Raw genomic sequence first — 16,605 nt, forward strand, 5'->3', positions numbered from 1 at the left:
GATAAATTGTGTAATGATTTTATAGTGCTAATTGATACATTTACATGAATATATAAGAATGAGCAGAATCATTGATCAAGTTAATAAACAAACCAACGAGCTGAATTAATTATAAAGTGTCAATTGCTAATAATACATTTAAATTGTCCAACTTTTATCCAAGAGGAAACAAAGTTAATTATGTTTCAATTAGTATTTACCTGTGTTTTATTGTCTTTTGTTGGTGTTTCATTTGGTGATCATCATGATCGTCCAGGTAAATACTTGGCTCACGACCGGACAGTGGTCAATTGTGCTAAATACAAGCGAGAAGCTAATCAACACTCGTGCGTCCTTTCAGCTTTCAACACTGAAGGACCTTATTTCTTACCTGATGATTTAGAGCGATCTAATTTAGCTGATGATCAAATTGGTATTCCATTCAATTTAACAATCCAATTAGTTAATTCCAATGATTGTAATCCATTGAGTAACATGTATGTTCACATTTGGCATGCAAATGCCATGGGTATGTATTCGGGAGTAGATAATGGTGATCAAACTGGTGAGGGGTCGAAAAATTTGGACAAACTTGACCATGGAGGACCAGGTAATCCAGGGTTTCTACGAGGTCGACCAACTCCAATCAATAAGTCACGATTCGGTCGAGGTTATCAGGTGACCGATGCCAATGGTCAAGTTCATTTCAAGACAATTATGCCTGGTTGGTATACTGGTCGGTGTTTACATGTTCATGTTGAAGTTTATCCTCAAGATACAACCTCCGGAAGTGACCTACTATATGTTGGTCAACTTTTCTTCCACCGTGAATTACCCTATGAACTTAAACTGGTTGACCCTTATTCACAGAACAACCAATTTTTAGTTCTTAATGAAAACGATGGTATTTACATTAATCATGGTAACGAAACTGTTCTTGATCTAATCGCCCATGGAAATAGTTTCAAAACTTCAATCACTTTGGGCATTAATCCAGATACTTTGAAATAGGTTTTCAATTTCAATACTAATCCAATGAATTCCTAACACTCATAACAATTAACTTGATGTAATCTCCAATAACCGGGATTTTATATTTTTTGAACTTTCGAACATTAATAATAAACTTATTCCACCGATTACATTTAGTAATTTATCATATTAATTGATATACTTTTCTCAATTTATTCAATACTTTCAATTTTGATTTGATATCAATTTTTGTGGCCAATCAATCTGGTCAATTGTTATGATTAAGAAACAAAAAAACTCACGATCACTAATAATTTACATTCAAATTGCTAACATTAGCTTGTTTCTTGAGCGTTTAAAAGAAGATTCACTTCTCTTTGCCTTAATAGCTATTCCATCTCTTGTTGTAATTGAGGGTGATGGTGTTAGGATCAATCTTTATCGTGCTTCAGTCCCTCGTTTACACGAATTATTGAGAAGTCGAAGCTACATCGATTTACCAATACAACGTGAACCTGTTGATAGTTTGGAGGTGTTTTTTTATAGACCAGAAACCGATCACGATGCTACTGATAAACAAATTTGTGACCTTCTTGCTGATTCATTTGGTTACCCAATTGAGAATTTCAACTATAAAGAAAGTTTAGTATACGGTCGGAAGACCTTAATTGTTTTGGTTGTGACAAGAGAGGTGGTGAGATATCTCTTGAAGTCAAGTAAGTAGAATAAAAATTGTCTTATTAAATTTTAATTCTTTATCTCTTTTTAATTATTGTGTTCAAAGGGAAATTTTAATTTGTTCAAGTTCTAATTTTTCTGTTACATTTTCTTTTGATTATTGTTTCTAATTAAGAAATGAAGGGAAGTTTGGATGAGAAAGATCTTATTCAATCATGTGGATGTTTACCATTGTTGGACCTGCAAAGGTCGTTTCCCCACCGGTCACGATTGTGGAGCAGTAAGATTATGTCACTTATGTGGAAGCCCTGGCCATATTGGAAATTGTCCAAGAGCTTTAATCAATATTTGTTGCATGACTTTTGGCTTGCTTTATGAGCGATGACCACCAGGTTGTCCCATGTTGATGAAAAAGATCATTCGTAAACTGGGCAACACAGACAATTTCAATGAGGTGTACATTGGTTTGCAGACATATTAAATTAACAAGGTAACTATGCATTCTGTTGATAATATAAAGAGGAATGTTTATCTATGATAATAATAAAATTATTTTCTGTTTTCAGGTCACAGTGATTTATTTGGTGGAAATTCGGCATTTCACTAATCTCGAATTGATTTTCGAAAAGGAATTCCATTAACCTCATTTGTCTTAAAAAGTTGGATTTGTTAATTCGTACTGCCACTTTACAAACTTGGTCATCCACTCTAATAAAAAATCTCTGGTTTGGAACAATGGAAGATCATCCGCATCACCACCAAGAACAAGAAAGATTTCATGCTTAATAATTGATATAATAATTTTTTCATTGTAATAAATCATAATTATCCGTATTCTTAAAAGACTTGAAATTCATTCTTAACTAAAAGTTTCAACCGAACCCAAAAGAAAAGTTAACAAAAACACCTCCACCAACACCAGCAACATTATCGGCGTTTCCTTCGCCACCAGCGACTCCATCACATCAGCCATCAACACCCGTGATCCCGTCACCACCGACTCAAGTGACTCCATCACCACGAACCCCTCAAGTGATCTTATTTTTGGCCTTATCGACCTCGAAGCGAAGAGGACGATTTTAAAATTCCTCTCTCCATTCCTGATCCAGAATTCACTGTTGAATTAAGTTCTGACCATGAGTTCACCTTCATACTCATGGTCAGAATCAGACGAAGAAGGCGAGAGGGAAAATTTTGTCTCCTCGAAGAGGAAAAGAGATGATGATGACGATTTTTGGCTCCTCAAATAAATGAATTTGATTAATTTTAGTTTTTAATAATTCTTTAATTCGGGGTAGCATGATGTGACTCCTCCTCTTTCACGTCATGGTACATATCTACTACTCTTCAGAAATATCATTCTGTGAATAACTTAAACCGGACAATCCATTGACATCGAAAACCCTTTTGAAAAGTTCAGTGTCTCTCGAACAACTATAATCTATCTTTATTAAAATGTTGCGTCCAATTGGAATAATCATTCGGCCGGCATGCTTTTTATTTGATGGGACTGTAAAGGACCAATACACTGGGAACTTCTCGAACCTGGTCAAACAGTAACAGGTCAACTTTACTGTGAATAATTGACCAGAGTTCAGGTCGAATTAATCAAAAAACGTCCAGCGCTGGTCAATAGAAAAAATGTTTTTTATCTTCATGATAATACTCGTCCTCACATTGCTTCAACCACCCGACAAAAAATTTTGGACCTAAATTGGACTTTATTAACTCATCCACCTTACTCTCCTGACCTTGCTCAGTCTGATTATCACCTTTTCAGGTCAATTGAACATTTTTTCAATGGGAAAAAGTTCGATAATCGAGTCGATGTTGAAAACGCGTTTCAATCTTATTTGGCCTCGAAAACGCAGGCCTTTTATTCAAAAGGTATTTTTGATCTACCAAATAGATGGAAAAAAGCTATTGCTTCAAATGGTGATTATTTCGTTGATTGAATTAGGCGTTTATTTAAATAAAATTGATTGTAAAACAACAATCAAATTTCTTGCAAAACTTTCTGATCATCCTAATATTATCTCTTGGTTATCACCTTTTTGGAACTTATTCAATAAGATAAAGGATGACCTTCGAACTGATCTGATCGCCGACCTCGGGTTGTAAGATCTCAAGATGCTCTATTGGTTGGTTTCAGATTTTGTCTAGAGTTAACCGTTACACTCTTTAGAACATGGGTCTAATTATGGATTTAAATTCAATTGAAAAAAAGCTACCTGTAAATCCCACTGAGATTACATTGAAATGGTAAACCAGAATTTCAATTGATTATATTCAGGAAAATCATCATGACTTGCGCATATGAGTAAATCTCCTGGTACATCGATTGAGTTATAACATTTATCGCTTTCCAACTGAAACCTGAAGAATTATCAGTTCTGATGAAAAGAATGCTAAAAAAAGAATTCGAATCCATTGAGATATTTTCTGTTGATTAATTAGTCATTTTATATTCTGTGTAAAAATTAAAATAATATTGTAATCAAATCACTTGATGGATCCCACAATCTATGTAATATTAATGAGTGAATTTTTTGATAATAAAGTGAAACAATCAATATTTTATCAGTGTTCCAATCCATGATTTCTGGATAATAACTTGTTGCTTTTACGTTACACGAATTTAATTGTTTGAAAAACTTTTCTTAAATTGTGATTAGTTGATGATTAAAGTTAATCAGTGCAACACATTGTGAAACATATTGTAATTACAATAATGTCATGGTTGTTTTTAATTTATAGTTCATATACAAGTTTACAATCAAATGAAATTAATTATGAAATTGATTACAATACTTCAGAGATACTCAATGAAATTGCTGATGATCCAGCTAATTGTAGTAATACAATTAACAATAATAGTAATAATAATAACAATAATAACAATAATAATAACGGACTGTCTCTCATTTCAAGTGAAACAATACCAATTGAAGGTAATTAACTTTAATTCCTCTAAATTAATCCAATATGAGTAAACAATTAAATTAGCAAGTCTTAGATCTGAACCTGAATTGTTACAATAAATTAAGCTTGTAATTAGTAGCAAATGAACTAGATTAACCTGTGTGATTGTGTGATTCAATTAAATTGTTTCAAGATAATATGATGAACTTGTATTTGAGTATTAGATGAGATTTAATTAAATGTGTTAATCGTACATCTATTGCAAAATCACAATTAACTAATCAATGATCCTAAGATTTAATTGTTTCTCAACTGTGATTAGATTTTTTTTTCATTTTCATCATTTGAAAAATTGAGATGAAATTAATTTTATCTAACATGAAAGGTTATTGATTGAATTGATACAAAATCAGTTAAACATTAATCAATTTACTCAAGTACAATCAATTGAATTGTTTCAATTTTGATAAGAAGATTAAATTTACAATCAATATATTTTCAAAATGATTATTGTTAACAATTGAGTTTATCAAATTGTGAAAAAAAAGTTGAACTTTTCACTTGACCAGAAAAAAAAGTGTTTCAAATGATTGACTTGATTGTAACAATTGATTAAATTGTAAAGTCACTTACAATCAAATCTAATTACCTTTCCTCTCAATGTGACGATAATAATCAACTTAATCAACATACACAATGTACAAATTGTTAATCAACGTTGAACCGGAAACATTTAACCCACAATTAAATTAACCATTTCTGACCTTTTCTAACAGTTGAAACAGTTACAGTTAATCATCATAACTAATAATTTACATTGAAAATCTATTAATAATAGTTAACCTTGAATGTGATTTAATTGTTATCCTAAACAGTTGATGGTAAAATATATTGTTCACCAACATGGGATCGGATCTCTTGTTGGCCTTTGACCCTCGCCAATGACATTGCTGTGATTCCTTGTTTTGCTGAATTAAATGAAGTACCTTATGATACCAATCGTAAGTAAAAAACAACAATTAACTAATTGTCTCGATAATTTTGAGCAAAGAAAAAAAATTTACCAAAAAAAAAATGAGAATTCTCAATCTGAATAATGTCTTGAGAACGAACTTTTTTTTTAATTAACATTATTTCATCTGATCAATAATGACACTTTGTAATTAACTTGATTTGATTTTATACCAAAATCTACATTATTATCAACTAATTTATTATTAGTTTAATCATGATTTACTCAAGCAACTTTATTTGATTATGTCAAAATCAAATATCAAATGTTTACTTTGATTCTTGAGCTTTAAGCATTTGATTAGTGAACAATCAACCAGATAAGCAGAAAAAGATAATTAACTGATTGATTATTGTAATTTTTTCTTCTCCATAATCAACCTGACTAATTAATCGTATTGTTTGCTAATTATTTCAATTTTTAATTCCATAAAGAAAATGCTACTCGAATGTGTCTTCCGAACGGTTTTTGGGCTGGAAAATCTGATTACACCAAATGTAAAGCACTGACTCAAGAAATTACCCAAAATTTTAACGTAAGTTAATTGCTGATCAGTGTTGGTCAATCTAAACCGTAACCGATTCAATTGTTTACATATTAATCAGTATGACCTTGTTAATGTTTACTAATCAATTAATCTGATTGGTGTCTATTTGGTCCATTCTTTTAATAGGAAATCACTGATCTTTCCGATGCTTCAGTTGTGTATTATTTTGGTTATGGATTATCAATCGTAGCTCTGTTCATTGCCTTGGGGATATTACTAACCTTTAAGTATGTATACATATGATAATAATCCACAGAATCATCAGAATTATCTTATCTTCAATTCTGAGAGAGTGTAAATAAAAACTGATACTTGTTCATTGTTTATTCAATTTTCTCTGAACATTTGATGAATACAATCAACTAAAGATAGAAAACTTTCCGGGCAAAGAGAAATTATATTTTCTTTTTCAATTACATTTCTAGAATATATCGAATTGCATTCATCGAATTTCATATTTATCTAAATTATTTCCGTCAGAGAACCATGGAAAGATCCAAACAGACAATTCATTAGATGAGATAAAACTTGGGAGATTTTCTTATGATCCTTGATTAAGTTTAACAACTAATCAGTTAGTAATCAAGCTAATTCTGTTATTGATTCACCTTTTTTCACTAATTGGCTGAGTTTTTATCTACATGAACAGAATGAATTCTGAATAAGTAATGAGTTCGGCCTCCTGTTGATTAATAAATGAAATGGTAAATAAAATTCAGGCGATAAACCTTGAAAGAATTTAGAATAGTGATATTAATAGAAGAAAAAGAAAACAATTAGAGTTCGAATTTTAGTCGTAGAACTTTTCGATTTAATGATTAGAGAACGAAAATCAAAGTGATAAAGATAAATAGTCAGAACATAGAACTAAGTGAATTCTATTGATAAAACGACACTTGGTGAAGAATGAAAAAAGCAAAAGGATTGAGCGTTCATAGAAGATGCAAATGAATCTAAGATAATAATATACAAGAGAATATAAAATTTTCTTAGAATATTCGAGTTCCTTTCTGAACAATTACCATTTCTCATGAGAATATTATTTTTTCTCAATTCGATTTGAAACCAGAACTTTACCTTTCTCTTGTCCTCTCACTTTTTATTCAATTAATTTCTACCTTCCTTTCTAATCTCTATCATCACTTTCACTCATTATATTTTATCTTCCTTATTCTCCTCATCTTTACCATGAACATTAACCTTGTTTACTAGAGACTTACGATGTATTCGGAATACAATACATATAAATCTCATGTTATCTTACATGTTTCACGCTCTAACATGGATCGCAACTGCTACACTTCAGGATAATTCTTTGGTTGCTGCTTACAAGGTAAATGATTTAATCAGATTAAGATTCATCCAATTATCTAATCTCGTTTTATCATGTCAATTATTTGGGTTAATTATAGTTACTATCACTTTGATTGATATTTTGATGAGCAGAAATTTACTCTCTCTTTCTCTCTCTCTCTCTCTCTATTTCGTCATCTCTTGTCATTCAATTTGATCAACCAATTGATACCTTTCACCATTGAATTAACTTGTAATCAAGTGACCATAAAGTGACATGTAACATTAATACAATCTAATTATAATCATCACTTTCACTATTTAGCAACTTAACTTGTTGTTGAATGATTCCATAATCATCATAAAATTATCTTCATTACTCTCAGGGATTTATCATGATAACATCTCCATGGTGAGAGGAGGAAAGAAAAACTAAAATATCACTATTAGAGGAAAACTTATCAGAAAGTTTAGTTTTTGTTTATTTTTCTTTTCCATGGACAATTCAATAGTTTAATTCGTGAAAATTGACAGTCAGGAAATGAACAATTCCCAAAACTTTTTACCTCATTCATACATAACGCTAAACTTTACCATAGAAAATTTTAATTTAGCATTTTCCTTGGAAATCAATGTGATTTGAGCCTTTTAACCATCGAAATTTGATTAAAAGATTGATTCGATGTATATTACATGAGATATTTTGATTGATTACTCTGAGAAATAAATTGAATTACTTGTCCTTTGAGTGAGTCTGCACAAAGGTCAATCAAATAAGCAATTACAAAATTTAAGTTTTCACCATTGAGCTTTAATATGGATTAGTTAAAGTCCATTTTTATTGAGCAAATAAAACGAGATACCCTTGATAACAATGTAACTATTTGGAAATATTTTTCAGGGTAACAGGGTAAATATTAGTTGAATCAGAATCAAAATTTGAAAAAGTTTCGCAATATAAATGATAATCTGAAGACACATAACCATCTACCTTATCCTTGCCACAAGTACAACAAGTTGCATGATCATTATCATCTTGATTCTCATCATTATTTACCTGTTGTTGATTGGATAATAAAAGAGAAACGAAATCTTATCATCATTCAGAAAAAAATAAGAGAATAATAATAGACTTCCATAGCCAATGTCTATTGGCATGCTCTTCGTGTGGATCGTTGTTAAAACTTGACCATTACCTTGACCAGTGCAAGAATCTGATTAACTATAAGAGCTCTCAACTTTAATTTTGTTTAATCTTTTTCGTTTTCTTTCTCTGTTCAGATTTCATTTCATGGTGTCTGTTTCTTGTACATCCTTTTAACCTATTTCACAGCGACCAGTTTTTTCTGGATGTTCTTGGAAGGACTTTATTTGTACATACTTGTGGTTCGAACCTTCAGCATCGAAAGAATCAACGTAATCCTATTCTCACTCATAGGTTGGGGTGAGTCTTTAATTTCCCACTTTTTATCCACCTACGAACCTTCAATTTCATCAAAGATTATATATTATACTTTTGGATCTTATTCATGAAAAGTTCTGACTCTCAATCTTTATCTCTCTCTCTCTCTCTCTCTCTCTCTCTCTCTCGTCTCACTTTCTCTTCACTTCTCTCATCTGATTCCGATTCTTTTATTAGGTGTTTCTTTCATTCTTCTTTTTTTATTTTTCTCTAATATTTCCTATTCTTCATGTTCTTCCTTCCATGTCATGATTATCTGGATAACATATAATTCATTCCAAGTTTCCTGTTACTTTCTCATTATCTTTTTCTGATAATCTTTAACTCTTTGTTCAAAGAAAAAGAGAAAAATCCTTTTTTGTTATTGCACAATAATGAGTGAATATTATGAAACTATGATCATTATCATGATGAACGAAATGATAATTCATGTGTATTAGCAAATCACCAAAAGTATTTCAATTGATTAACACCAAGTTGATTAACTATCTGGTTCGAATCCAATATATTTTCATGATTTATCAACAGGTAGTTTCAACAATTAACTTGTCAGCACATCAGTTTGTTGTGTTCTATTGGGAAAAGGTAACAATTTTATCAGAATAAATCACAAATCTAATCAACATTTTCACGATCAATAATCATTGGTAATTCATTACGAAATTTTTAAATCATGATCAGTTCAAGCATGGAAATATCAACAATGTTTTGTTTTCACAACAATTAAACTCTAAATTGCAAGTAACAAGGAGACACAATTAAAGGACAATTGATTGTCAATTCCTAAGATAATTATTTCTCATTATATCAACGATTGACTTTTCTCTTGATTATATTGCAACAATTAAACAAAGAGATAAAGGTATTCAACAATTAGCCATTAATTAAATTGCGTATCCAAGTGAATCAATGACGCATCTCTTAAACATCTTGAACATAATTTAATTAAATTGTTTTAACGTTTAATCAATAAGCTAATCATGTGGTTAAGATTAACTGATATGATTAACTTTTGTATGGTTAAGATTAAAAATGATCAACCTAATTGTTTAATGCTACAGATAGAGATGATTAGTCCAAGTGTATTGATCATCGTACCCATTAAATGATTAAACTAATATGATATCTGGAGGATTAAAGGTTAATCAGTAGATTATGGATCAATAAAAGACTAAATCAATTTCCCTAATTTCAACAGTTAATCATACAAACAAGTGAAACAATTAACCTTACCCATTTGAACAATTAAAGTCTATCTAATGAGTAACTTGATTTCTACCAAAAATTGAAAATTAATTCATTAAATTATCGTAAATTGTAAATCTCAAATATCTAAATTGTTGAGAAATCAAATTTCACAACTTTCTCCCAATTCTCATGAGTGATTCATTTGGAACTTTCTCCTTGCCTCTCTTCATGATAATTCAACATTTATCTCCCTTTCTCTTCATGAATTTCATAATTCTGAGCTCATGAATCTAATACTTGTTTCCCTCAATTGATCAATCAAGTGTTTGATATTGATTGATGGCTAACAATTTATCTCAAATAGATGAGAGTAAAAAAAAATTCATCAAAAGATTAACGTTAATTGTTGTTGATTGTTTTCACTTTTTCTGGTTCATTTTTGTTTTAGGTTTTCCAGCTATTCTGGTCACTCTCTGGTCACCAATAAAATACCTGTACCCAAACCAGGAAGATGAAGACTCAATACCAGTGACATCAAAAAGGTAAACCAAATGATGCGAAATATTATTGACAAATTTGATCTTCATCATGGTGATGATAATTTTTTTTTTCATCTATTCCTCAACAGTTTCAATTGTCCATGGCAGGTAATTAATATTATCGACCTGATCTACATTTGTCCAATATATATTGTCCTATTAGTGAGTATCAGTATTGATCATTGAAACTTTGTACTTCTACTGACCACAAACTATTTATAACCTTTGACCAGGTAAACCTATTCTTCCTTGGTGTTGTTATCTACGTTCTGGTGACCAAAACAAGAGCCTCAGAAACTTCACAAGAATTTCAACAATATCGGTAAATATAAATACGATAGAACCTTTTTCAACATTGTTATTGTCAACTAATTGTTTGATCAACAATGTATTCATTTTGATATTAAATCTGATGATTTATTGTTTATCAACGATGATAGTGAAACTCAATTTACTGATCATAATCAACTATTTATATGTATAATCATCATGTTTACCTAGAGATTAAATTTGATTCAGTTGATCGCAATGAGTTTATTAATATTATGTTGATGATCAATTGTGTCTTTTAATTATGAATGAAACAAAAAAGTCTCCAGGTGATCATGAATGATGAATTTAATTTCATGATAATTAGTTAGTTTCTTCAGAGATCAATGTTGGCTACAGTAATTGAGATAATTGTGAGGAAACAAATGAATCAATACTAATCCTGATTGTGTGATAATCTCAATTGTAAAATTCTGGTTTCAATGTTTATCTTTCATCTCAATTCCCTTCTCATCTCATGTTACTGAACTTTTTTTTTCTCTATCATTTGTATTCCTTCAATTCTGTTTACGTCCTTTTCCTGGTTTTAGTTTTTTTTCCTTCGTCGATTTCAAATGATAAACAATCAATTGAAGGAAAGATTTGACTTGAGATTATGTCTAATTTTAGGTGATTTAATAAGAGGATTAGGATTAGACTGATAAACAACTAATTGTTATTCAAGTGATTACTTCAATCCGAGATAATCTGGTGAAATTTGATTCCCTATTTACTGTCTAAATTAAATTTTAATCTCCATTGACACAAATATCAATAGTTCCCTATTCTGATAACATGGATCAATATGAATCCTTTTTTCTTCATGGAAACAACTCTGAGTTTGTTGAGATGAGGAAAAATGTATCATCTGAACTTTGGGCGATTTTATTTGAAAGCTCAAGTTCGATTGAACCAATTGATATGATCACCATGATTTTCCTATCAAAGTTTATCAATAAATTGGTGTTGATAAGTTCTATTGATTAGCTCAGGGCGAAAAGTTGAATAACATTGAGAATGAGAATAATGAAAAAAAATTCTGTGATTTTTTCGTTTGTTTATACTTATGTCCATGGTAAAAATTTCTTAGCCTCAGGCTAATTATTGATTCTATTTTTTTTCTCACAGTCCAAATTCTGTCTTCTTCTTGATTGTTAGTAGTACTTTAGTAGTTGTGAACAGTAGTTTCCTTTTCTCATCAATATTTCTCAACGAAATTATTTCTATTCCGAAATCAAATGATAAACTATCAATATATCGAACCTTTAGAATTTTGTTTCTTTTCGAATACAAGCCAAACGAAAAGTTCTATCACATTTTCATTTACTGATGATGAGAAAACATGGAAAATAGATTTCTCCGTTTCGATTGATAAACTAATGAATCGATAAGCTGAAAGTTATTAGATATAAGTGATGAAACTTTGATGACAATCAGATTGCATGATAAGTGAGCATAAAATTCACTTCAAATCACATGCACATAAATCAATTTCCTCAATTAAATGCTAACCAATATTGTTAATAATGCGATAAATGATTTACTGCCACTTAATTTAGACATTTAATTAGCTACAATTACACGTAAACAATTAACTTGATCAATTATCACCAGTTGGTAGCACAAGTAACGAAATGAAAAGTAACAATTTTCAAAGCGAAAAACAAGTTTGAGGCTCTTTCGTTGTAACGATCTCAAGTTCATTCAATTCAATGATTCAAATCAACATAATGAAAAAGAAGCTAAACTTATCATTACAGCTCAAGGTCGTAAATATAATCAATTCATAAAATGGTCATTCAATGGTCAATGCTTTTTCAAAATTCCATGGACTCAGTAAAAGTGAGTGAGGGAGAGAAATGAGAGAGAGATGAATGGAGATAAACCTGAAATACAATCGTTACAATAGACACACAATGATAATAACAAGGTTCTAAATGAATAGTAAACTGAATAAAATGAATTTTCTTTCATGAAGTAAATACGATAATTCAGAGTTTTGTCTGATACTTTTTTTTTCTCACTTTCGCTAAGCAGGAGAGCCGTTAAAGCCTTGCTGGTATTAACCCCACTTCTTGGCATTGCTTATATTTTACTCTTGGTAACCCCTGATTCCAATAATGCTAAAATCATCTACACTTATATTCATGCAACTCTCAATTCAACTCAGGTAAAAAGTGATTCAAATTTATTCACCACAATAATGGTCAATCCCAGTGACAGTTTCCAATATAAGTGAGCCAGAAAAAAAACCCAACTAGAGTAAAGTCAAGTTCAAAGGTGATCCCTTTTATTTGGACAATCCAATTTCAAATTGACAATAGTAACAATGGTCAAGAATTTTTCATGTAACTGAAAACCTTGATTCTCATGGATAAGAATGAAATTAGATTAGACTGGACCTTGTGGAACAAGACAATGGACAGAATAATGGAGAAAAATTTTGACCATTAACAAGTTGATTACGATACTTTGTTTAGAAAAGATATTCTTTTGAAACTGAATACCTATTGGTGGGTGTTCATTGCAACATAATCTAAATGTAGGCTATCAAGGTTATCATATTGTATTATTATCGTTAATTGTTGAGGCTCATTGGTTTTACCAATAAAAACGTTTACAATGTAGACACAAGGCGATTTCATTACAATTTAAATTGTTATTAAGGAGACTTTTATCTTTACTGATAATCACAATTTGATTAATCCATTTGGATTAACAATTGAAAGTGAACTTAATTGTGCCTAATCACAAATTGAACTGAAAATTTTATCCCAACATTGAACAATTATCAAGACCATTATCATTTTATTAATATTTACATGGAGCTTTGAAATGATTAAGGAAAGACCTTGATTAGTTAATCATACAATGTTAATAATAGAATTGAATTGATTAATTATTAATATTTTTATCTTTTTAATTGTTAATTTCCCAGGGATTCACTGTTGCTGTTTTATATTGTTTTCTTAATTCAGAGGTAAGTTAATTTACTAATTGCTGTTGCTCCTTTTGATTGCAATATGTCTTAACAATTAACTCTAATTGTTTGAATAAATTTTGTTGAACATTAATTAACTAGATCTGAAAATTATTCCAAATCTAATCAATCATCAGTAATTACCTTTTATGTATTATAACAGACTCTTAATTGTTAGTCTTAAAGGTAATAATATTAATCAATAGCCGTTCACATTTGATTATTTATCATGTTAATTTAATCAATACCCTCAGTGACTATTAATAGACTATGTTTATGATTAACATTGTTTCAAACAATTTTGTTTAATTGTAATGCAAGTTGATTGGGTTAAATTAATTGACCGGATAACAATTGATCATTAAAATATTAATAGATTGAGTTAGGATTTTACCATTGAGCTAATTTAAGATGATATTAGTGAAAAAATTAGCACTCTGATATTATTATTATATTCATGATAACCTTGAATTGTGAACTTGATTATCACACTTACATGTAACATTATATACAATATAAGATCAATTGCCTGAGGCGATTAATAGTTATATTATAACTCCTTTTACAGTATCAATATACAAGACAATGTATCAATTGAGTAGTAATTTTATCAACAATTAATAGATTGAGACACAATTAAAAAATTTGATAGTGATCGTATCGATTTGGATGAGAGTAAATTGGTTTTATTGTATTGATCAGTTTTCTGAAGTTTAATTAACTAATTGACGAGTATTCAATTTATATTATAAATTGGAATAGGAAATTGTTCTAAATTTTGTTTGGTTCTTTTTTTTCCAGGTTCGAAATTCACTTCGATATCATATTGAACGTTGGCGAAATGTACGAACACTAAGACATGGAGATTATCCACTTCCCGTTCATAGAACCTTTTCAACTCGAAGTCGAGGTCGAAAAAGTGAATATCGATTGAAATATACTTCGTCATTTAATCATCACAATCAAACTTGTTACAATTCAACCTCAAGTTATAATTCATCAAGAGAATTGTCAACTTCTCTATCACCTTTACCACCTATATCACCGATTCCTCCTACAAACGCAATCGTCCAGCCAAAATTGACCCCAAAGGTGAACGGGTTATCCAACCCTCAAAAAATAGTAAAGCCAAATCATCAACATTCATCCGTAAACAATCAACTAATTATGATAAATCAACAAGCAAACGAAATGTTTATGAAGAGTATCTTTAAGATGTAGATATCGATAGGTACTCACAAGAATTACCAACAATCAGTCAACAATTAAGCTTAATCACGACGTCAAGTGAAGACTTTTATTCCTAAATCAAAGCTATTTAATTGTACAATCAATGTAACAATTTAATCATTCTCCTTTCCTTCAACCAAACTAAATTGCTATGTGCCTGAAAATGAAGACAATTAACTTAATCAATACACTATATGACCATTTCTATCACTATTTAATTATTTAACACTACAGATTGAAACAAATTACTACGTTGATTAATATATTTAATTACATTTCCTTAAGCAAAATTATTATCTAATGTAATAAAATGATGATTACTAATCAATTTTAGATCAACAACCTTGGTCCAATTTAATTGTTATTGTTGTTGTTAGTTGATTGTTATGATTAACCATCTATACACAAATTTAAATTACTGTAATCATGTTACAAGAATTGAGAAAAAAAGTTTTTCATGATTAAGGTTAAATCAAATCACTATGTATTGATGGTTGAACAATTAACCTTGTCAATTAAATTTGATTAGTTGTAAAAATTGTGGTCAACAATTAGTTGATTGTTTCTTGAATCAGAATCTTGATTATTATTAATAATAACACAAAAAAAAACTCATCTTCATCTTAGTTAAATTAGCAAAACATTTAGATGATTAATTGATCTTAATTAATGGTTGGATCGATATTGTGGTTTGTTTATCAATTGTTACAATCAACAATTAATTATATGCTGATCAGTATCAGTGTTTGATTGCTTTTACTATCAACAATTAACATCTTAATGATATTTAAATCTTACGTTAATGATAATCAATCAAAAGATACTAATGATAAAGGTTAATTTGATTAATCAGCTGGGTGACAATTTACAAATTATCAACATTTGATTGTTTATCCTAACACAATTAACGGTAAATTGTTTAACAGTTTAATTGTAGTTAACAAATCTGTTAATTAGTAATTAACTTTTCCATGTTTATTAGATAATAATAATACTAATTCTCATCCTTGATTGTTAGAATTAAATTTAATTCAGTTTTGTCATGTAATCAATTTTTCCTCTTTTTTTTGTTGAGCTTGTTAATTGCTGGAAAGATAAAAAGTAAAAGGAAAAGTGTTTAAATTGCTTGAAGCAATTAAATTAAATTGTGAACGATTATCAACAATTAACTCGCACATCAACAAGTCAAGTTTAATTTTCAATGTTAATCAATTTGATTAACAATTTTAATTGGTAAAAATCGTTGATTATTATTAGTTTTTTTATTGTTACTAATCAATCAGATCAGCTGTGGGTTCAATGTTAATTTTGTCCGAAATTGCAATCAGTTAATTGCAATCACTGTTAATTGTAACTTCCCTTGTGCAATTAATTAAATTTTAAATACATTTTACAAAATGAAACGTTTAATTGCTTAATTGGTTTGTCTTTGTCTTTTAGTAAATTGCTTCAGGCGATTTTCAATTAAACGCTCAGGTTCAATATCGATATCAA

The 16,605-nt window shown here is 29.8% G+C and overlaps 2 protein-coding genes across 2 annotated transcripts; both read left to right on the forward strand.

Moving 5' to 3' along the window:
* The first annotated feature begins 3 nt into the window (after positions 1–3).
* On the forward strand, positions 4–1,121 carry LOC128394537 (uncharacterized). The gene has a single exon (XM_053354859.1). The coding sequence runs from the start codon at positions 181–183 to the stop codon at positions 988–990; it is 810 nt and encodes a 269-aa protein (XP_053210834.1). The 5' UTR covers positions 4–180; the 3' UTR covers positions 991–1,121.
* Positions 1,122–3,458: 2,337 nt separating this feature from the next.
* On the forward strand, positions 3,459–15,482 carry LOC128394774 (diuretic hormone receptor-like). The gene is made up of 12 exons (XM_053355142.1): positions 3,459–4,580; positions 5,427–5,552; positions 5,998–6,098; positions 6,237–6,337; positions 7,323–7,443; positions 8,685–8,847; positions 10,502–10,595; positions 10,682–10,754; positions 10,826–10,914; positions 12,939–13,071; positions 13,840–13,881; positions 14,683–15,482. The coding sequence occupies exons 1-12, from the start codon at positions 4,361–4,363 to the stop codon at positions 15,100–15,102; spliced, it is 1,683 nt and encodes a 560-aa protein (XP_053211117.1). The 5' UTR covers positions 3,459–4,360; the 3' UTR covers positions 15,103–15,482.
* The last annotated feature ends 1,123 nt before the right edge of the window (positions 15,483–16,605 follow it).

Source organism: Panonychus citri, unplaced genomic scaffold (assembly GCF_014898815.1).
Source record: "Panonychus citri isolate SS breed McGregor unplaced genomic scaffold, ASM1489881v1 Contig00140, whole genome shotgun sequence".
Lineage (NCBI taxonomy): Eukaryota > Metazoa > Arthropoda > Arachnida > Trombidiformes > Tetranychidae > Panonychus > Panonychus citri.